The sequence below is a fragment of the Rhinolophus ferrumequinum genome, chromosome X (genome assembly GCF_004115265.2).
Source record: "Rhinolophus ferrumequinum isolate MPI-CBG mRhiFer1 chromosome X, mRhiFer1_v1.p, whole genome shotgun sequence".
Classification (NCBI taxonomy): Eukaryota; Metazoa; Chordata; class Mammalia; order Chiroptera; family Rhinolophidae; genus Rhinolophus; species Rhinolophus ferrumequinum.
The window spans coordinates 44909321-44933792 of record NC_046284.1 but is presented as its reverse complement, the minus strand read 5'-3'; the positions used below and the strand labels follow the sequence as shown (position 1 = coordinate 44933792).

The 24472-nt window shown below is 37.4% G+C and overlaps 1 protein-coding gene across 7 annotated transcripts in view; it reads right to left on the bottom strand.

Annotated features, from left to right (window-relative positions):
- The window catches only part of ACSL4 (acyl-CoA synthetase long chain family member 4), an 89326-nt gene that overhangs the window by 11709 nt on the left and 53145 nt on the right, over positions 1–24472 (bottom strand). For 2 of the 7 annotated variants that reach the window (XM_033104595.1, XM_033104602.1), the window contains 10 exons: positions 21442–21972; positions 21021–21198; positions 19418–19527; positions 19159–19297; positions 15488–15638; positions 15210–15333; positions 11633–11704; positions 6134–6273; positions 4767–4939; positions 2387–2461 (listed from right to left, as the gene is read on the bottom strand). In XM_033104595.1, the coding sequence (XP_032960486.1) occupies positions 2387–2461; positions 4767–4939; positions 6134–6273; positions 11633–11704; positions 15210–15333; positions 15488–15638; positions 19159–19297; positions 19418–19527; positions 21021–21198; positions 21442–21792 (1513 nt within the window). In that variant the 5' untranslated portion in view covers positions 21793–21972. The remainder of the gene's footprint in view (positions 1–2386; positions 2462–4766; positions 4940–6133; positions 6274–11632; positions 11705–15209; positions 15334–15487; positions 15639–19158; positions 19298–19417; positions 19528–21020; positions 21199–21441; positions 21973–24472) is intronic. The other 5 variants (XM_033104621.1, XM_033104631.1, XM_033104641.1 and 2 more) reach the window with 5 other exon arrangements.

Sequence of the window (24472 nt, the reverse complement as noted above, 5' to 3'; positions counted from 1 at the left end):
TTAGTTATTGTTCTAAAACAAATTTACTTGAACTAATTCTTTTTTCTAAATTAGTTTCAGGTGTACAAAACAATGTACTAGACATTTAAACACCTCACAAAGTGATAAACCCCTCCCCCAATCTATCACCCATCTGACATCGTATATAGCTGTTACAATTCTACTGACTATATTCCCTATGCTGTACTCCACATCCCGTGACCATAAATATATAAAATTACAGTTGAATTGAATTAATTCTTAAAGCTCTTTTGCTAATACTTTTATGCTGATCAAATTGTACATCATTGTATAGGAGGATATTAGTTTGCATTTACTCAGATTTCTGTGCAGATAGTGGGTGACTGATTTCAGGAATACCAGGGAAGGCTCGATTATAATCACCAACCATCACCTATCCCAAACCTTCCCATAACCACAAAATTTCACACTGAGAACATTATTGAAGCTTAGGGTTGATAGAGCTCTGTTAAGATAACATTACCCCCAAGGGTAATGCTGGAAGCTGTTATAAGTAAATTAGTAACATATTGATATCAATGCATTTCAGATTTATCCTAAGGTTTTTATCAAAGGGAGCAGACAAGACAGTAAAGGCCTACCAAAGGCAACACTGTTAAGTGAGAGAGAAAAGGAAGCTACGGGAAACAGGAGGGAAATTTTCTTTTCTTAATTTTGCCTATGGCCAGCCTGACTTTAAAAATTAAAACACTGGTAACCACTAAACTAGTGTCTGTGTCTATGAGTTTTTGTCTCTTTGTTTGTCTTGCCCTTTGTTGCTTTCAGTTTTATATCCTACATGTCAGTGAAATCATATGGTTCTCGACTTTTTCTGTGTGAATTACATATTTCACTAGATGAGGGTAAACAAGATTAAATATATGGCGGTGAACACACAACGTGATATATAGATGATGTAATACAGAATTGTACACCTGAAACCTATGTAACTTTACTAACAATGGTCACCCCAATAAACTTTAAATTAAAAAAATTAAAACACTGAATTAATTGACAATAACTATTAAAATATGTAATCACTATTCATTACCTGTTTATTACGGAATAATGCTTACTTTAAGGAAAATATACAAAAATCTGAATTCATAACCTGAGAAGCCGATTAGATTTTATGTCAAAAGGATTAAAAGCAGACTTCCCTTCAGCTGTTAGATACTATTCAATATTTCAATGTGACAAAACCCATTGTATGTAAAACATTAAACATCATTCCTATATATAAAGCAAAGGTTCCTTCATAACAAGGAAAACTCCAAATAAATACATGACCAGAATGGAGATACTCTGGAAAACTGACATTAAAGCACGATACCAGAAAATCAGAAAATAAAAATCAAAGGCAAAAATCTCCTTGCCAAGTTTTATATATCTTGTTTCTGATTCCACTGCCTAATAGACAACCTATCTCATAAAACAATTTTGAAGGTGATGCCCAAAACACAAAGATACATATACTATCTGTATTTTCTTCAGATCTGTATTCTAAAATTGCAAGGCATTATCACAGGAGAAAGGAGGACTTATTCAAGAAGATGTAAAAACACTCTTGGGAATGATTGGCTCTTCAACATGGCATTTAAGAAGGAATGGCTATTTGTTCATATAAGGCATTAGCAGTAATGCACATAAGAAAGTCACATAGGAGAAACACTGTTAGAAAGTTTATGTCAAATAAAACCCATTCATTTTCTGGGGGTTGACCAATGTATGGGATGTCCTAGAAGGTAACTGATCCTTTAAATTCTCAGTCTGTGGCTCCATCCCAAGGTGAATATTCTCTTTTAAAATCTTAAGCTTTTTAATTATTTTCTTTGTCTGGCAAGGCTAGGCTGTTAATTACTTCTATATTTTGTAATGTATATGTTTAGTATTTTTCACAATTTCATCATAGAAAGATTGGTTTCCTTTTTCTTTAGCTGATTCGTATACAATGTCTGTATAGCGCAGGTTTCCTCTAAGTGGCTTACCTTTGCAGTTACTTATATTCAACTATACAAATAGCTGAAGAGTTGAGTCTCAACTATGAAAATGTTTGCTGGGGTCAAGATCTAAGAAGGGGTGTGTGTGTGTGTGTATGATTAGTCACTCTATCCACTGAAAATGATACACATCCTTCTACCCCAGGGACTGCCCCACTAAGAATTTTTTCTTCTCTACCATATTAAGTATTTCCAAGTTCAGAATCATCATGCCTCGATTCTAGAGATTTTCTTTTCCTCTTGAGAATCTAAAGATGTTACTGAGGAAAAAGAAAGCACAGGGAGCAAGCAACAACAGAACCTAATACATTAAAGAAATGGAAGTCATTAGGCAAAATGGTTTTCAGCATATCTAGAATGAGTAACACTTGTCATAAAATTCTTACCTTCCTGCCAGTCTTTTAGCTTAATTTCACAGCAAATAAGAGGGGCTCCAACTCTTCCAGTAGTATAGTCAGTAACTATGCGGGGGGAAAAGCAATAAAGATATTATTCGCATATCAAATTCCAGACTGGCACTAATGTGATAACAGGAATACTGGAGTTAGAGCTAGGTGAATGATTTCAAAAGAGGCCATAGAAAGAAGAGTACGAAGTGTGATCATTTTTCAGTATGTCAATTTCATTTCAACAGTGCAATTGATCCCAATGTCATTACATCATTTTTGCTTCTCATGCTATATTTCAGACAATTAAGTATAAAAATCTGTTAAAGGAGAAAAGCTGGCTCCACCATTATCTACCTAGGATTCTGATAAGACAGATTTTGATTGGAATTCCTTCTCTATCACTTACTCATTGGCTGTGTAACTCAGACAAGTTATTTAACCTCTCTAAGCCTCCATTTCCTCATCTATTAAGTGGGGATAGTAACAGAACCGAATTCACATACAAATATTTTGTGAGGATTAAATGAGATGATATGTGGGCAGTGCTTAACACTTCTTGGCAAAAATAAATTGTCCAATAAACGTTAGCTGCCATTATCAAAGATGACGATGATATTATCCTTTTGTAATTTGTGATAATTGCTAGCAATAATCAAATACTTATCAACAGCCTATTATGTACCTAGCATTGTATTAAATATTTGTGAGGACAATATAAGGATAAGGAGACTCTGCCCTCAATGAGCTTACAAAGTACCTGGGAAGAAATTTAGAACACATTTAAATACTAAAACTGCATCATACTGATGGTGAGTACAACAGTACCTTAGAGACTAAAAAGATCTATGTAAAATGAAATAGTTGGGGAAGACTTAATTGAAGAGTTGTGCATTAGAAGATGGCTATGACCAGTTAGAAAAAAGGGCACTCAAAGAGAAGGGAACAGAAAATATAGAGAGGTAAGATTAAGAATGCCTGTATGAGAAAAGGTGAAAAGACTGGTTAGTCTGGAGAGAAGAGCTAGGTGTGTATACAGGTGGGGAAAAAATGGAAAATAATGATGGGTAGGCACAACGGTGCCAGATTAAAGATGTCTTGAAAGCTAGGCTCACCAGGTATGAAAAGCAGTGTTTCAGGTGGATGCGTCTGACAGAAGTATACAGGATGAATCAGAAGTGATGTAATGGAAGCAGACACAACAGTTGAAAGGCTGTTACCTCAGAGCACTGTGAAGTAAAAGGTTGGATGCCAAAGGTGGCATGTAGGGGTAGAAGTGATCCAATGAAGAAATGGGAAGATCTGATGAAAGTTAAAGAGATTAAAATTAAAAACAATCAGGACTTCAAAACTAATGTCCTGAATGACTTTAAGGATGATAACACCACTGTCACAAACAATTTGGCAATGGAGAAATGGTTTGGGATTGATTTTGGACACATTAAGTTTTAAGCTTATGTGGGCTAATCCAAAATAAATGAAAGAAAGAAGAAAAGAAAGGAAAGAAAGGAAAGGAAGGCAGGGAAGGCAGGGAAGGCAGGGAAGGCAGGGAAGGAGGGAGGGAGGGAGGGAGGGAGGGAGGGAGGGAGGGAGGGAGGGAGGAGGGGGAGGGAGGGAGTGAGGAAAGGAGGAAGGAAGGAAGAAGTAAGGAAGTACGTAATTCAGAATGACGACTGAGGAAGAATTAATGACTTACTTAATGCAGTTAATCCTCCCCCTACCATCCCTAACTCCCTCACGCACTCACGCCTCCGCCCTCCCTCCCTCAATCAAGCCCGCCCCTCCCCCCCCCAGAAACGCATCACTACTACCTGTACCCACTGTACCACAACCTTGGGTGATTCTGCCCTCCAGGGAATATTTGGCAATGTTTGGAGATATTTCATTGTCACAACTGGCGTGAGAGGGTTACTATTATACTACTACCTAGCTGTTAAACATCCTCCAATGCACAGGAGAGCCCCCACCAATAAAGAATTATCTGGTTCAAAATTTCAATAGTGCTTAAGTTGAGAAACCCTACCATACGTTGCTGAAAATAACAGAAGAGAAAACAAACAATAAGTCAGAGCAACAATAGCTTTGTGAAGGAGTAAAAAAAAGTAGTATTTTATTCCAAGCGTGTAGTTCTCCAAGGAAGTGATCATTTAGAGAGAGAAGATTAAAGGGCCAGGGTGACAAAATTTTGAGACAATGTGGCATAAATATATACAAGACTTAAAAATAAAGGGTACATATGACAGTGAACTAAAAGTTTCTAAAACTAAAATTATGTAGGTTTGCACTGAATCCTGATATTACTTAAGAAGTATAAAATGATCAAAGGGGCTTTATGAGTAGCGACCAATATAAGATTGTTTGCCACATTAAAAACGCTTACCTTCAGTAACTGCCCCAGCACCACATGATTCTGTCAATCCATAACCCTGACCAACTGGGCAACAGAAGCAGACATTCATGAATCGGTGTGTCTGAGGAGACAGCGGGGCGCCACCAGACAGCATCATACGGACATTCCCTCCTAGCAGAGCCTTCACCTTTTTAAAGAGTATCCTTAATAACAGGGAGGATAAATTATTTTAGTACATGTATGCATTATTCTTGGCAATATGCTAATTTATAAGTTCTAGGAACGATTTCTCAACTTTGGTTGAGACATTAAATTTTAGACCCATGGTGATAATGAGAGGTTAACAAAGCAACAAAGTAACACCTTGAAAAAAATGACAAATAAACTCTCAAACATGTAAACAAAAAAAAAAAATGCACTCTCGGGAAATTGCTTTGACACACAGTAAATAAAAGAAAATGATGATGTCAAAGGAAGAAATTTTTAAATTATCTTTGGAACATTTAGTCATCTATCTTATCTCACTTCCAATGAAAAATGCTTCCCCACCTCCATGTCCCAGCACATTTAAAATATTAGGTTGGTACAAAAGTAATTGCAGTTTTCGCAATTATTTTTAACCTTTTAAACCATAATTACTTTTGCACCAACCTAATAACTATTATACAGAAACAGACTCATAGATAGAAAACAAACTGATGGTTGCCAGGTGGGAGGGTGTTTGGAGAGCTGGGGTGAAAAAGGTGAAGGGATTAAAAGGTACAAATTGGTATTAAGTAGTTACAAAATAGTCATGGGAATGAATGTAAAGTAAAGCATAAGGAATATAGTCAATAATATGGTAATAACTATGTATAGTACTAGGTGGGTACTAGAATAGTCAGGGGAATCACTTTGTAAATTATATAAATGTTTAACCACTATGCTGTACACCTGAAATTAATACAAAATAATATTGAAGGTCAACTATAATTGGAAAAAATAAAATTAAAATAACTTATATTCACATCCTTATACTATTTCATGAAAACAATAAATAAGAAATCTTCATGCAGACTAAATCTTAAAAATCACTTTTTAAAGTTAGAAATGCCACTTTTTAAACTCTAATGTCTTGATTCAAAAGTCTACTCTAGCTTTTCTTCTTGAGACCAAATTTTATAATTCAATCTTAAATATTTATTCAATTATTAAAATTTGTTAAATTGCCAAGATCAGAGTTCAGGGTCCTCTGCTTGCTGTATAAGCAATGATGCTTCAAAGTAAATACAAAAGAAATTCTACCTTATGATCATGGCGGTGATGCTCAAATTAAATTAACTTGCCATTTACTTAATTTTCTTCCAGATGTAAAACCACAAAAACATTTAAAGGCTCAAATTATAAAATGTACTTACAGATTGCAAAGTGGTGCATCATATCCCTTTTTGATCTGTTCCAATTTGTAGTCATAGCCTATCTTGAACAGAGTTTTCTGAATATAATTCATCTCTTGGACTTTGCTCATAACATTCTTATAAATTCTATCCATGATTTCCTATAAGGTAAGCAAAATTTTCAATAATCTGAAAAGAATACACCAACATTGAGAAAGTCTTTAGTTGAAGATATCTTATATACAATATCTTATATAAGTTTTTAGTATAATGGATATATTCATTATATAACAAATTTCACTGACTTGCTCACTATTTCAAAAAGACTAAATAGGGGTCTCTTCCAGTTCTATATATTAGATTATCTAAAAAAAAATTTTAAATGTTACATAGAATATAAACATTCACCTCTCACATAAAGGTATTTTTTCTCAAAATTCTGTTCTTTCAAATATATTCACTTATTCTCAAATAGCACCAAAACAGCCAAGTAATCTGGTCTAATCCTGATGTTTCTCTTTATTATTATTAACTTGTGACTCTTACATGATGAAGAGCTTTACAGTTTCTTAAAAATCTTACGTCCCTGTAATTTAGGCATTTCTATACCATTATAATACAAGCTAAGATAATAATTGGGGAAAAAAAGAATAGGATTCTTGGTCACAGCACCTTGGAAAATTAGAAGGAGGACTAGGTTTGGGATATATTGACTCCCAAGGTAATATATACAAAATAAAAAACAAAACAAACTAACTAAAAAGCCCAGACTCACTGAATTATGCTTTGTTTGAAATTACTTTGCACAAATTAAGAATACTGTATAAAGAAAGCACACCTATTTATAAATACCTAGTTTTAAACATTTTAAATAGCAATTAGTGTAAATTCAGTTGTGCTACAATGAATAACTTTATGAAGGACTCTTAATAAAAGGAGGGGCAAAGATAAAGAGCCATTCACAAATAAGGACAGCAGAACCATCCCTTGGCATTATTCTAAGTGAAGTAAGTCAGAGGAGAAAGACAAATGCTGTATGATCTCACTTATATGTGGACTCTAAAAAAAGTGAACTCATAGCAACAGAGAATAGATTGCCAGGAGCTGGGAGGGTGGGGGAAATGGGGAGATGTTGATTAAAGGGTACAGACTTCCAGTTATAAGATGAATGTGGTTAACAACAATATATTGTATACTTTACAGTTGCTAAGAAAGTAAATCTTAAATGTTCCCACAACACATACACGCAAATGGTAACTATGTTAGCTGGTAAATGTGTTAACTAATCTTACTATAGTAAAAATTTCACAATAATATATAAATGTATCAAATCATAATGGTGCACACCTTAAACTTATACAATGTTACATGTACCTTTTATCTCAACTGAAGCTGGAGGTTGGGGAGGCTACCATGGCATGCATGCATGAAACAATGTTGTCTCCATTTCCACCAAAGGAATCACTATTGCATAACTAAAGTATTTGTCTAGATCTGTGACTCAGAAATCCCCAAGTTCCCTAAAAGAGCTTTGACATCCTGTAACTATCACTCTTAAAAGTGTATGGGATTTTGGGTTAAAAAAAGCATATGGGAGTGAGACAGATGTGAGACTGACAGCGCTTCCACTGCTCCTCCCAACACCAAATACCCAATCACAGGGACAGAAAGGCCTCAAAGGCAGTATTTCACATAAGGATTTTGAACACAATACAGTTGCAACAAGTTAGCAAGATTTATTGTTAGCACATCAAGTAATCTTTTTCCTTACCCTAATATTACATGATGTTCAATTGAGTCACTGCTTATAAGAAGTAGTGACTTATTGTGAATTCTCACATTGTGAATTTTATAGTACTAATTGGATCTTTTATTCTAGCTCAGGAAAAGAACAAACTCAGAAAACAGAACCTACCAAAACCAATTGTCAATAAAGTCTTTTTTTTTTAAATTCTATTTATAGAGGAGTGCAAGGAACTAAGGGAACCAAAAAACGTTTGGTGAAGCATTAGTGGACTAGCAACATGGGAGATTATTAACAATCTTTAGGCCTGGAGAAGGAGAAAAGTGTTATTGGAACCTGAATGAGTACTGTAGCCATGGGAAAGACCTGAGTACAATCAATGGGAAAGAGACTGTCCAAAGGGTGCCTGACAACTGCCCAAAATTGCAGCCCAGAATGGAAAGAGCAAAGGCAGTAAGTATGCAGACTACTCTCTTCCTGCCATCTGATCTCTCATAAGTGTCAACAGTTGGCTGTAACCAACCAGAAATCAGAAGGCACGCAAGCCCTGGTAATTCATTAACAGAAGTTAGCCTCCTAAGACATAAAGAAGAATGGAGAGTGGGCAATTGGAACATACACTGTGCATCAGTTAACTCCTTTCACCCTTTCCAGCCTAAATTTAAACATTACTTCCTAGACTCCTCAGCCCTTCCCACTCCCTAACATTGTTCTCTGATAGGGCTTACTAAGGATTCCTGTACTTTGGGTAATAAAGGCAACATACTGTTTCCCAAAACAAAACAACACAATCTTAAATAGCCACAGTGGTTAAGAAGACTCTGGGATCAGACCGGTCGAGTTCAAGCTTTAATTCTACCACTTATGGGCTGTGTGACCTCATCCAAGCTTTCCTCTTTATAAAATGTGGATAACAGGACCTGTCTAGCAGAGTCTTAGGGAAGATTAAGTGAGATAATCTACCTAAAGCACTTAACACAGTGTCTGGAACACAGTAAGTACTATCCTACCTATTACTACCGTCATTTCAGTTTGTAAGCTTGGTGAATTCTACAGCACCTTTAAATAAGGCACCTTAAAGAAAAGGCAAAGGGTACTCTGACCTACTCTAATTCTTCGGTTAATTGGTAATGTTGTCATTAGAAAGTTAAAAAAAAAAATCACAAAGTGCCTTCCATCTGTAATTCTTAGAAAAATTTGGTCTGAACACTTCATTTTGTAATCTCAGACTTTCCATGTGCAAAAACAATTCTGTGAAAGATACTGGGGTAAGATTTTAAACTCTGATCATAATACAAGCAGTAGTGATACACAGCCCCACTGAAGTTTCCAAAGCCTGAAAGTGGTAGAATATATTTGATTAGGTTGGTGCAAAAGTAATTGCGGTTTTTGCAATTATTTTTAACCTTTTAAACCGGAACTACTTTAGGCCCAACCTAATATATATAATTTGAAACACTGTTAAATATTTCAGAATTTGTCAAATTTACAAAGCTATAAAACGTAACATCTTATTTTTTTTTTTTGTAAAAGGCAGTATTTCACATAAGAATTTTGAGTATCTGGAATGAAACTGTTTTTCTTTGGGAGCTCTCTCAAATGACAGGTTTTTTTTAGCAACCATAAGGGTCAGGAGGCTTGGATGATTCTAAACTCAGCTGTCACTAACCAGCTCTGTAACCTTACAAATGCTGCCTCAGTTCTCCAGGATGGCCTAGGTTTCTTCATTTTTTGAATTAAGCAATTAAAATTATCTTCAGAGTACATTCTACCTTTAAAATATTATGACAAGTCCTCACACTATATAATTTGAACTTGGTCATTTTCATCACCTAATTTTCAAGTATCAGCAAACTACCAAACATACATTTCATAAGTTTGGCATTTCATCTTTTCCATACTTACCTAAGATTTTAAGGAACACACTTGCCATAATTACAATGAAGTAAAGTTATTTTAAAATGTACATAAATACGTAAGAATATTACTTTTTAATAAGTCCAAGTGCGGATTTCTGGTCAAGATGGCAGAGTAGATAAAGGCTATGCTTGCTTCCTCTCACGACCACATCAAAATTACAAATAAACTACAGAACAACCATCATTGAGAATCACTGAAGTCTAGCTGAACCAAAGCCCTACAACTAAGGACATAAACAAGCCAACCTGAGACTGGTAGGAGGAGCAGAGACGCGGAATGGGTTGGTCCCACACCCATGTTTGACCATTAAACCCACACCCATGTTTGAGGGGTATCTTGGCTGCAGAAGTCCCCCGGTCCCTGGAGGAGCGAGGGGACCCAGACTCACACCAGGCTCCCCAGCCCAGGGTTCCAGTGCCAGGGAGATTAGTCCCCGTAACTTCTGGCTGTGAAAACCAGTGAAGCGTGTGGCTGAGTGAGACCAGGACAGCTGCAGTCCAAGATGCTCCTCTTAAATGGCCCATGCATGGACTTACTTGCTGACAGACTCACTCACTCCAAGCTTCAGCGCTGGGGCAGAAGCTCAAAAGGCACCGAGGACACATGGGGAGGAACTGAGTTGTCCGGCTACAGGATGAAGGCTGGAGGGGCAGCTTTCTCCCTGCTCGAGGAGCTGGCAGAATCCACTGTTTCACTGTTGAGCCCTCCTGCCTCCAGGCGTGTAGTCGCGGGGAGACGACATGTCTGAGTCTCTATCAACCTGGCTAGCACTGTTCCTTCACCCCACCCTGGTGATTCCATGAAACTCTGCCCCACCCAACTTTTGGGCCCATCCAAACCATTCCAGTGGCTTTCCCATTAAAACAGCCTGTCTTGGCTCATGCTGAAGACTTTCCTAAAATATCTCAAAGGTTCACAAAACCCAAACAAGCAGCATTTGGCTTCGACATGTCCTGTACCACTTGCTGAGTAGCCCTAAACCTAACACTAGCCACAGCCAGCCACAGTTCATGGCTTGGCCTCTTGAGGCACCTTCAAGCCCAGCATGGGTGGTAGCCATCTGTGGATTGCTTTGTGGCTCATGCCAAGTGGCCCTGGGCAGGGTACAGGCTGTGGCTGAACTTGGCAAGATACAAGCTGTGGTGGGGCCCTCCCAGGAAGCACCAGAACTGGCATGCCTGGAGGCCAGCTTCGGACAGAGCCCGAGTATCACCCGGCCACCTCTAAGAACAACACACCCAAAGGACAGACTGGGCAGGCACCAGAGCCCTGTTAAAGCAAATCCTACTCTATAGGTTCAGCCCCTGCTCCACAGCTCCTCCACTATAGTCATGGCCAGTCTCACAGCCAATCAGGCTCAGGGTCAATCCCTCCCATTGACATGCAAACAGCAACCAAAGCTCAACTACAAGAGGAGGGCACACATAACCCACACAAGGACACACCTGGAGTACACAGCTCAGGTGACCAGGAAGACTGTGCCACTGGGCCCCACAGTGCATCTACTACATAAGGTCACTCCACTAAGATCAGGAGACATAGAAGCCCTACCTAATACCTAGAAACAAACACAGGGAGGCAGCCAAAATGAGGAGGCAAAGAAACATGTCCCAAATTAAAGAACAGAACAAAGCTCACAGGGAATATAGCCAATAATATTTTGATGGCATGATATGGTCAGTGTCAGATGGTTGTTGGGCTTATCATAGTGATCACGTCTTTAAATATATAAATGTTGAATAACTATGGTGTATACCTGAAACTAATGTAATATTGTGTGTTATCTACATTTTAAAAACATTATTTTTAAAAAGTCAAAGTACAAGCAATAAATGACATTTATACTCCATACTCACAGGAACAGCTGCCATGAGCGTAGGCTTTAGTACAGTACAATCTCCTTTACTTCCTTTTTTAATTTTGCTGGACTACATTGAAGAAAAAGTAAATAGGATCAGGGAAACCAACCTTAGCAAAAAATGATATAATTCAAATATTAACAATAACAAAGGCATCAATTTACACATGGAATTTGATCTTCTACTGCTCTGTGAGTTACCCATTATAACTATCATACCCTATAAGTCTGGCATGTACGTGCTTTAGTGATTTATCCTATAGATTATTTCTTCTAGCACATTTCAGCCTGCCTTAGAGGGGAAACTCTGATCCAGAATCAAGGAGAAAGGGATATTTTGGTAAATCAAGAATTATTAATAACATTATCATCAAACATAGGAGAGACCACACATTTTCAACAAAACACCTCAACCAAGGTAAATCAAACACTACAACAAAATTGAAGAAACTTTAACTATACTTGATTAGACAAAAAGGAAAGCCACATCTCAAAATCACCAATATGAACATCAATTAACATACAGAAATACTAATTTGGTAACATTTTGGTTGACAGAATACTGAAGACACTGCCAGTGATCACGTTGGGGTATACACACGTATACGCAAATGTGTACACATTCTTCTTTTCTTTCTTATATATACAAATACTATTTGGGATTTCAAATGTGAGATCAGTAGGTGATCTGAAAAATTGATAGCTGCCCAGTGAAAGAGGTAGATAAAAATAAAAATCTGCTATAATGTAGATCATTAGTCTGTAAGTTCAGCTGTATCACGTGTTAGCCGTGACCAACACAGGCAAAAAGAAAACCAGCTCTTAAAAACTAGTGTGATCCACTAGTATCACCAGCTCTGCCATATAGAAGGTTCTGCTGATAGAACTCAATAGCTTTTATCCTACTTTTCTATGACAGATGGAGAAAATAAAATAACTCCTTTATTTTACATGCGTACATCTGTAAGTGGAAACCTACACCCTGCATGCACACTATACATGGAGGGTTGCTCTGTAGAGAAAAAGATGGGTTCTTAACGTCCTTTAAGTTGGAGCTGCCCTCTATGTGCTGCTGACCAAAATTTGCTACAGAGAGCAGTAGCCACAAGGAGCCCTTCCTTCTTTCTTTATTATTCTTTGTAATATTTGAGTTCTTCTTGTCATTATTATGATCACAGTAACCCTACTTATGACAATATCACTATCATCTGCTGGCTTCCACTGTAGTGCCTCTGGTTTCCGACCTTTTTCTGATTTCCTATGTGAGGAAGACTCCTGGATTTTAGATTCCTAGTCTGACTGAGACTCTTTATAGTAAAGTTTATTAAAAAGGTATCGTGTTTCCCCGAAAATAAGACCTAGACGGACAATCAGCTCTAATGTGTCTTTTGGAGCAAAAATTAATACAAGACACGGTATTATGTTTATATTATATTATATTATATTATATTATATTATACTATACTAGGTCTTATATTATAGTAAAATAAGACCTAGTCTTATATTAATTTTTGCTCCAAAAGACGCATTAGAGCTGATATTCTGGCTAGGTCTTATTTTCAGGGAAATACGCTAGGTGCGAATGTTCCTGACAGTTTTGTTACAGACTTTTTAATGTACTACTTGGCCTAAAAGACAGAGAGAATGAAGTCAGACCAGCAACAGTTTCTGACTGCCCTCTTTCGCCACGCTGAGGCTATTGTTATCAGAAAGGCAGTGAAAACAAAGGTTGCTAGTCTCCAGCTTCCGAACTTCCCCACTGGGGAGAAGAATCATACTCAATACTTACTGAAATGTTTTTCACATTTTGAAAACATCTGAACATAAGAAAAACTCACTACAAATGCATTAAATGTACTCATCACAGATTTTTCTTTACATTTTTTTTCACAATTTATTCATAGGTCTATTTTGATTTTATTAAATCAAGTCCTGTTTATTAGTTTACATGATAATTTACTTATTCTCTCCATTACTACTATTCTAGCAGATTTTAAATGTGAACTTTTAACTGAGTGGTCTGGTGAAAACAGCTGCTCTCTATCTTACAAAGAGGTTGTACTCTAAGTACAAAGTAGGTAGGTAGTTGTTTAGAACAAAGAACATTTTTTCATGGAAAAGCCACTTTAAAAGGTGGATGGATTATCCGTGGGAGGGATAGTGGTAATTACTAGGAAGGGACACAGGAGACATTCTGGGATCTGGAAACATTCTCTTCCTTTTCTTTATCTAGATGGTGATCATCACAGAAGTATGTATGTATGTATGTATGTGTATTAAATTTAATCAAGCAGCAAATTTAAGATTTATGCACTTTAAGTTTATACCCCAAACAACCACTCCCACCCCCCCAAAAAAAAAAAACACAGAAAAAAGACAGTTGCAATCTCAAAATAATCTCAAAAAAATGTACCTAACTTTTTTGTCTAAAAATTATACAACCTATCTAATCTCTTTCTAAAACAGCGTTTCTACAAAAACAGTATTAGGTTGGTGCAAAAGTAATTACGGTTTTTGCAATTGTTTTTAACCTTTTAAACCACAATTACTTTTGCACAACCTAATATTACAATTTCTAACTGTGAACACCAAGGGCACATCTTCTTACCAAATGTATGCTCCATCGAGACTCCCAAATAAAAGGCAGCATTGCCTGGGGTTCTGAAAAATAGCAGCTGGGCCTCCAGTGATGGGAGTGGTAGAAGTCATACAGAGAATCAAGTCATTCCTACCGATACTCAATTTACCTTTCAGCATTCTGAAGCCCACAGCTCCCTTAGAAGCTCTTTTTTTACCCCCGATATCTAGTTGAAGCTTTTCTATAGCCGCTATTCCAAAGAAATGAAACAGAACTGCGGACAGTAGGTATTAGATATGTGATTTCAATGGGCTTAAAAAACATGAGTTAGCCCTACCCATTGTTGGGTTTCCTGTTATGAACAACTGGGCGAAGGGAGAAGCCTGACTCAGAGTAGAAAGCTGAGAGCTGCCTTAGTACATGCTGCAGTGCTAATAGAACTTTCCACGATGACGGAAGTGTTCACCAGTATGGTAGCCACTAGTCACATGTAGTTACTGAGAACTTGAAATGTGGCTGGAGCAACTGAGAAACTGAATTTTCTGATTCAATTACAATTAATCTGTATTTCAACATGTAACTAGTGGCTATGGTATTGGACAGCACAACTCTGGAGAAAACTCAGAGCAAAACTGGGCCAAAATGCTACCATCGACATACATCTCCCAAAAACCCAGCAGTGCCATGGCCAAAATGTCAAAAAGGCTCAGTGTATTTATATTCTCTCTCCTACCTCTCCAAAATAAAATTGAATAGAGAAAGACAAGATAAAAGAAATTATTCGTTTCAAAATAATTTTAAATAAAATATGTACATCGAGCAATGCTAACAATTCCAGAAGGTTATTTACTATAGCTACACATTGCTCTTGAGAGGTATTTTTGAAGTCATGGAAGAAGTTTTAGCTGAATTAAAATATGTCATGTTTTGGCAATATGTCCTCAGCCAAACAGTGGAACTTAATAAGATCATGCCAATAAACTGAAAAGTTTGTCACCTGGTCAGAGAGTGTAAGTGGAGAAGAATATCCGATTCTACAGCCATACGTAAAGCAAGATATCTCTGCTGTCAATTCTAGGACATGAGCTAAAGGCAAATAGCCAATGTATGTGTCCTTTGGTCTAAAACAAAATAAAAGAAACATGTTAGCCAATCTTAAAAAGGCACTGTAAATTAGAAATGTCAATAACCTTATCATTTCAATATAGATGGAGTTTAGAAAATGTGAACATGAGCTCTAATTTCTAAGAAGAATGTTCAATGATTCTCTCTTACCCCAGGCCAGGAATTCTCTCACACTGGCCTGCCATCCCAGCTATCAAATTGCTATGATGCATCATCACTCCCTTAGGTCGGCCAGTAGATCCACTGGTATACATGACGATAGCCATGTCCGAAGGAGTTGGTCTATTTGGAGTAACACTTGCTAAAATGAAAAAGCACCACATTTTTATTCTGTTAAAAATTGAAACTGCTAAATGAACACATAATTATTAGATTTTGACATAATGATAAATGATTTAAAATAAACATTCTCAGGTGGCCGGTTAGCTCAGTTCGTTAGAGCGCGATGCTCATTAACACCAGGGTTGCCGGTTTGATCCCCGCATGGGCCAGTGTGAGCTGCGCCCTCCACAACTAGATTGAAAAAACTACTTGACTTGGAGCTGATGGGTCCTGGAAAAACACACTTAAAATAAATTTAAAAAGTTTAAAAAAATATTATCTATTAAAAATCAAAAGATAAAAAACGGTTTATCAAATCTTATTAACTGCAGTGAGAACTTCAAACTCAATTTGGCCCATTTTCTGAATGTGTAACCTAATCCCTCCCTGTCTGTTCATGCCTCTCTCTCTACAGTGTTGTACACAAAGCAATATTGTGAAAAGATTTCCAGGACACTAGAGAATCAGGAAGATAAGTAAGAGTATTGTGGGTAACTCCTCAGGCCTCAGTTCTCTCATCTCTAAAAATGAGTAAATTGGACTAGATTATGGTTCTTAACCACTGGTGAGCCTGAGAATCACCTGCAGAGCTTAAATCAAACACCATCTCTGGATTCTAGTTCTTAGAATTCTGATTCTTTATGTCTGAGATGGATCAAAGGCTCCACAGGTGACATTCATACACACACCCTTGACTGAAAACCACTAGACTTGATATTTTTTTAAGTTTTTACAAAAATAATTTTATTTTAATATAATTGAACCATGGACATTGAATTAGAAAACCATTATACATTTAACATATTTTAAGATTAAATTCCAAGTAGCAAGTAAAATCCAAGGGATGTTTCTGTTTCTGTTTCTCTCTCTCTCTCTCTCTCTCTCTCTCTCTCTCTCTCTCTCTCTCTCTCTCTCTCATTTGGAATATTTGTTGTATGTCTGGCTTGGGGATTCTTTTGGGTCTTCCAGACTTAGTGCTTCTTCCCCTATCTGAATCAGATACTTGGGTTCTTTTTAATCAAAATTAGAGAGGACTTTTAGGATACTAAGAGACAGAGACCATGCAGAAGGGTTTACATGTCCTTCATTCCCTATCAAAGGTAATATCTAAACAGTATCTAAACTTCACTTTTTCCAGCACCCTGTCTGAAGATAGGAATGTTTTAATCATCTTAAGGGGCCTGAGCCCCAGTGCCATCTTTGCTTATTAAATGATTAGTGAAGGAAAATAGAGAGGTCTCCCCAACAGATTATATTCAGCCATCTTGAGCAGGTGCCAGCAGATTTTTTCCCTCCAAAGGACCACATGGTAAATATCTTTAGCTTTGAGGGCGATATGGTCTCTGCTACAACTACCCAACTTTACTGTTGTAGAAAGAAAGAAGCTGTGAGATGAACAGTTCATCTCAACTGTGAGATGAACTGATGTGACTGTGTTCCAATCCAACTTTATTTAGAGAAACAGATGGCAGGCTGTAATTTGCCAACCTGTGCACTAGAGCCATGCTTCTCAAACTATCTATGGTAAAGACCAATTTTTTCCCTTATAATTTGTGGATGGATGCTTTTGAAAAATAAAAATGAATTACTGGAAAAACAAAATAAAAAGATATAACACAGAAGCTTAACCTTTTTAGATTAAACCGACAACAAATTATACTTCAATAAATATAATTAGGACAGTCATACATAGGTAAAAAGGAAAAAATTAGGAAAACTGTAACTGTTGTTACTCAAAAGTATCTTCTAGCCTATAAATAAAGAGAATAGCTATTATAGACATACTTTTTTTTGTCATTCCACAATACTAAGCAAAAAACTGGAGCAAAACTGCAATTTCCAGTATTAAGTGCCCATATGCACACTCTATAGTATGTAGATACTATATTTTAAAATTTTAATGTGACATAAATTTGCTTCTTGTTGTGAATTTAATCTAGGTTGGACTGACAACCAGTGCTACTTATAAGAAATAATGCATACCTAAACTGTTCCTAGTTTTAAAAGTAGCTTTATTGAGGTATAACTAATACACAAAGAACTGCACATTTTAACATAAAATTTACTGCCCATTATGAAAGATTCAGGTTCCCTAAGCTGAGGGTTCCTCTCCTATAACACAACCCACTACATGTACAGATATCATCTAACCCTCTTCACATTGCCTTGTGGAAACTGGGGTACAGGGAAGCAATACAAATGCTGATACTCTAGGTACCGCTATTGCTGTGAGTAAAATACTATCCTACATCTCTCCCAGGAGTCCTGTGTCTCCAAAAACCTGTGGCAAGCTCACTTGTTTGCTTGCAAGTTGGGTAAAGTTTCAGCCTCTTTGACATGCTCCACAAGGAGTAGAATGCTATACTTGACATGTATTATTGCAAGTATGTGTTCAGTCTCTAATAATTAAATATCCAGAAGCTAAACGGATGTTCACCCAACATTTTCTGCCAAAATGAATCCTTTCCCCATCTAGTAGGGTATCATGACCTTCATGTCAAACGTGAGAGAAAAATTATTTAACTGGAGTATTAAATTTCCTCAACCCTCTGTCCTGATGACCAACTGATATTTTGTTACAAGGTGGATTTACTTGTTTCAAATGAAATACTAACGACCACCTCGGTGGTAGGAAAAAACCAAGCATAGGGGCCGGCCCAGTGGCTCAGGCTGTTGGAACTCTGTGCTCCTAATGCCGAAGGCTGCCGGTTCGATTCCCACATGAGCCAGTGGGCTCTCAACCACAAGGCTGCTGGTTCAACTCCTCAAGTCCTGCAAGGGATGGTGGGCTGCACCCCCAGCAACTAAAATTGAACATGGCACCTTTAGCTGAGCTGCCACTGAGCTCCCGGATGGCTCGGTTGGAGTGCGTCCTCTCAACCACAAGGTTGCCGGTTCGACTCCTGCAAGGGATGGTGGGCTGCGCCCCCTGCATCTAACAACGGCAACTGGACCTGAAGCTGAGCTGTGCTCTCCACAACTAAGACTGACAGGACAGGACAACAACTTGACTTGGAAAAAGTCCTGGAAGTACACACTGCTCCCCAATAAAGTCCTGTTCCCCTTCCCCAATAAAATCTTTATTAAAAAAAAAAAAAAGCATGAATCCTGGCAAACAGTTTTCCATCCTGTGAGACATCATTTAAGATCACTAGAATTAAGCATTAAAAACAGTTTACTGAATGGAAGGCCGGATATGTCTTCCTTAGGTGAGGTCCAAATTAGACGTTATAGCAGGTTACTTGAAAAAAGAAAAGTTTGGCAGCAACCACCATAAAGCATGAACCATTGAGTACCTCTCTACTACTAAGTAAATCTTAAAACAGTGGTTACCTTTTTGAGGAGAAAGGGAAGGAAACCTTTAATCATATATGGTCTTGACAGTTTTTTTTTTAACATTTTAAAACTTTGTTTTAAATCAAAGAACTTTACAGTTTTCACTCACATCACCTACTGAAATAACAAAGCAGGAATAAATTTGTTTTAACTGCTTTACTTACAGTTTTCTGGCTTGGCTCCCAACTCTTCAACTGACTGCATGCTGTGGATCTCGAATCCTTCAGGGTATTCTGTTTTATTGATAGTCTTATTGTCCACATAAATAATATGTTTAACACAAGTGATATCTAACAAGGCAGTCTGTTGAACAGAAAGAAAATCCAGCTATTAAACAGAGGCTTGCAGTAAACTCAGTTATTGAACATTTTCCTGTCCTGTCAGATAACACTACCATGAATTAAAAGAAAATTTCATATTTACCTTAAGTTTGCTTTCCAAAAGTTCAACACTAGTAATCAGATAGGCAGCCTCAGATTCATTTAACCCATGAACTACAGCTTCTTTGCCAAGTGTGGCATATAAAGTCACAACTACATAATGAAAAAAATAAACAAACACAAGAGTTAAATGGCAAACATTTATTTGGTATATTAGTTAAGTCAGCCATTAATGATAGTTATACTCACAGACACAAAGACGTTTTATAATTTAATTTGATTTCCTAGTCTCTGCTATTATCCTTCAATCTTGCCTCAAACTTCCTGGTAGCCCCAAATTTTCCTCAAATATTCTCAGGATTCTAACTTTCTAAACCTAAAGAAACCCAGAAATACAGGAAGTGCCACAACTGATCGGGAATCAGTCAATTAAGATTCTCAAGGCCAATACTTCTGGCTGAACTCTTAACGCAGGTCAGAGCTATCCCAGCTCCGCTGTGACACACACTTTCAATGGTCATAGCACCAAAGAACAGATAAGTCATTGAGAATCCTCAGATTTTGAGGATTTCAAGTCAGAAGACAGTCCATGATCATGTTCGCACTCCTTCTATGAAAACTTTTTTAATGGGGCCAGTGTCCGCACTGATTGGTGACCTCCAAGCCTGAATTGAAGAAGACACGGAGACCTACTCTTTAGGAGCTACCAGACAAAGAAAACATAAACTGAAACCCAGATCCCTTAGAATCAGTGGACCTGTGCTAAACTTAGATAAGACTTGGAAATTCAGCTCTCGGCTGGCAACCCAAATAGCAACATGGTCAGTAACAGCCACTTTTCATGAGCTCTTGATTGTTCAAGTTGGGTGACGGATACATAGGGGATCATTTCCATACTATCCACTTTTATTTGAAATGCAAACTCTTGATTCCTATACCATACCCGCCTGCGGTGTCCTATTTCATTCAACAAGCAACTGAGTACTTAGTGCATGACAGGAACTGTTCTGGACTGTTAATATTTAAAAGTCATTTCTGTAAAGTCTTGGATGAACCAATGTGTGTTTAAGTTTGAAAAGTACTGTAATAGACACAGGAGACAACTAAATAGAAAAAAATCTGCTGTATTATTAAAGAACATAGTTTCAAAATAAATAAACAAAAGTCATTTCTTGCAGCACAATAGCTAAAGAATCAGAAATACACAATTTAACTTTCTGGCCAACATATGTAATGCCATTTCAAGCTGTCACATGCTTATTCCACATGTAAAATGGAAAAGGTCAAATAAGAGGCCTTGAATTGAAGAAATGAACTAGAATTATGCTAAGCAGTGACTTTTTGTTGTCATTCTTTCGTGGGTAACTTCCTAAAAAAATGCCCTCAAACCCCAAATCTTTCAAGTGCAATTCACTTCCAATTAAAAAGTAAAATTCAAAATTCTATCCATTAATCTGCCAAATCCCAAACTAGCTCTTAGAAGTTATTATCTTTTAACTACATTATATACATATATACTGTTTTATAGATATAATTTATGGCAGAAAAATGACTAAAGAACATCTACTTTGAAAACAAGAGGATCTCAGGACAATTTCACACATAAGCAAGGCCCGTTTTCCCCTCCAAAAACACAAGGCACTTACGAGGAAAGTTGTACTTAAAGCAGGTCTGTGCCGCAATCATCCATTCGGCCCTGGTCTCACAGAAAATAGCAATAGTGCTCTTTGGTTTTAATCCCAATGCAGTGAGTCCACTACCAAAGTTATCCACTCTGAGGTTCACTTCAAGATAGTTCATCCATTTGTAATTCCCAAGAATTAACTGTTAAAGTGAGACATTCTCTGATATTAGTATATGTATTCAAACAAGCAATTAGAAATACTATTCAAAGTACAGAACTCTAAAATTTCCCTTAAGCGATTATACAGAACCTATGCGCACCCTCTCAGAATTAGCTACACAGCACTCTAATGCAATGCAAGGACATCTAAAATGCACTTGATTTATGATAGACTGTACCCTCCTCCCCTTAAAAAATTAAAAGAAAGTGCAAAACTGCTTTACCTTCTTAAAAACCTTTCCATTTGGCTGCATTTCATTTTCTTCACTTAGGATTTCCCTGGTCCCGAGGCTGTCCTTCTTCCCAAACTTGGATACAGCATGATCAAATAATTTATCCAGAGTGTCTGCCCCAGGAATGTCTATGACAGCTAGGGAGTCGAAGTGTGTGACAGAGCGATATGGACTTCCGGGTTTGTCTGAAGTGGGCTTAGCTTTTATTCTCTTTGCCATAACGTTTTTCTTCTTGGCATTGGTAAGAAAATACCACGGAATAAATATAAGGGCACTGTATACTGTTATTAACAAGTGGACAGGCAGCAAAATAATGGTGGGCACATTTAGCTTAAGATTCATAGCGGCAAGGCTTCTACAATGGTGTTTATTTCTTGTTATTCTTTGGCTTCAGAAAGCCTTATTTTGCTGAAGAAGGCAATAATGGAAGCAGCAGTAAGAGCAGCAGGATAGCCAAGGCAGTTCAATTTTAATGATACAGATAAAAGTTAGTAATCTTTGGAAGCCGACAATAAAGTACACCTGTAGGTGAAGACAATGAACCAGGCGGAGAGCAGGGAAAAAAAAAAAAGGTATTAACAAGTTGACAGCACCATCGATTTAAATACTTAGGTATTTATTAGTTTATATAATTGATTTGCTACAGAAAGCTGAAATAACTGGTCTGAAATATTGGCACATTCCCTTTTTAATCATTATTGCCATAAACTTCTGAATTTAATTTTTTCTAAGTTTTTAGGTATACTGCTACTCTGCACATCATTCTGTAAGTCAGCTGAGTAACACTACTTTGAATACTTATAGGAATGCATGAATATGATATTTAAGTTTGGCTAAACTTTGGGAGAGTAGGGCATGCCAATAATGAGGTTTCTCTTAATATGTACATATATGTAAACCAGACAGCTTTAAAAAAGGATTGGTTTTGCATCCAAAAGGGAAAACCAACACACCAATTTATGTTTATTTCTCAAAGTCAACCCAGAAATATTATTCTGAGTTCTTCATGAAGGTAAAATTCTGAGGTAAGGCTATTCACTATCTCCTATCCTCAAAATTGGAGAATACAATCATAAAACCATTTCCTAAATGTCCCCTTTGTGCTCAAAATTGTACCAGTTGCCTGGGAGTATTAAGTCGGAAGTAAGTGTAATTTCTGGCCCTTGCCCATTAAGAGTTAACACTTCTGAGGTAATCAGCACACAGCACAAACCCAGTGTTGTTCAAACCCTTTTGATGGGAGGAAGGCGGCTAAACCATTTCTTCAAATAAAAACCCATACAGATTGCCCATATATAAAACTAAAGTGGAACTGCTCTGGCTGAAGCAAAGAATGGGGGTGTCCAGAGTCCCACCCTGGACTTCCTAGAACCGCACTCCCAAGGTGACCACTGAAGCATTTCCAATGAAAAGCCCTGCCAAAATACATAACTAAGTACTATGGTGTGCAGGACAAGCAATAAATGCAATAGGAGTCCAAACAAAGTGTAAAATGGCCAAGAGTAACAGAGAGAGGCTCTGTGGAGATTAGATTTAAAAGCTGGACCTCATTTTGAGGATCTGGAAATGAAGGGGAAAGAATGGAGGGCATTCCCGGAAGGAGAACCACATAAAGAAAGATACAGAGCTAGGAATGAAAGGACTTTGGGAGAGCAGACAGCGCCAATAACGACACCGGCCTGACTGGGGCATAGAATACTCATTGCCTAAATAGGCTACAGTAGTACAGGACCTGACAAACCAGGCAAAGCAGTTTTGATTTGATGAGGCAGAAAACAGGAGGCCGCTGCAGGTCAGAAGAACAGTGCTAGTTGGAAAGGAACTGCAGAAACAGCCTCAAGGATACTATCCTTCAGGAAGTGTGCCTTCAGCTGAGAAAGCTATTTTGGTGAGTGGAGGCGATTTCAACCATTAAAATGAAAATATTAGTTCACTTTCAGGAGATAAATTGAAGCTCATCCTTCTGCAACTCTTGCAGAAATAAATAGGCAGACTATTGAGCCCTGCATAGTTGTTTGTTTTTACACCAATTACTATAAAATGGGAGCTTAATCCTGCCTCTGCTTTTGTTCATGTCCTTCGACTTTGTGTGGTGAAATGAGCAAGAAACCACAAGTGAAAAGACCTATGTTTCAATCCCCATCTCTGTCACTAACTGGCTGTGTAACCTTGAGCAAAACCATCTATCTGAGTTTAAGATCACACTAGATCAATAGCCATTCACTTCTTAAGAGGTGATGGGCCCCTTTGAGAATCCAATGAGAACTATGAACCCAATTCCCCCAGAAAGATATGCAAAGCATTACATACAATTTCAGGGGATTCAGAAGTTGCCTGAAATGCTTCCATGAATCCCAAAGGGTGACACCAACTGCGAACTATGCATTTCTGGCCTACATGGTTTCCCACGGCCTTTGCAACTTCAAATTTTATGATTTACCCTACCTAGAAATTGCTTTCTCAGTCTAACAAGTCTGGTCATTTACTTCTTCAAGATAAGGTATGTCAAGTGTCTATCACAGCACCTGGGCCTCAATATGCAAGATCCCCTCTAACAATCCTCTCCTTCAACAGACATTTCACGACTACACAAATCCACAAATCTTTCCTTTCTCTAATTTCCTCCATCACTAGAAATGTCTACCACTCATTCTGATCATTATTCCATCATTTCCAAACATCTAAGCATATAAGCATAGAGCAGTCCAGTAGCTCTCAACCCTATCAAACCCAACTCCTCTTTCTTAACCAAATATTTTATAACACTCCTTTATAAACCAAAAGGATAGTGACAGATTACCTACACACATTTTTTTTAAAAAAATGAGTACCAAAAAGAAATTAATTCAAAATGAAATAATACTTATTTCAACATATAAATTCTCAGGGGCAATACTAGAAGGCAAACATATTCAAATTGATAGAAATCCCTAAGTGATGAGTACCACTTCACTCTCACTTGAGTAACTGTCAGACTTGGGGCTGAAGATATACAAAGAAACAGAAGACAGCTTTTGAAGGG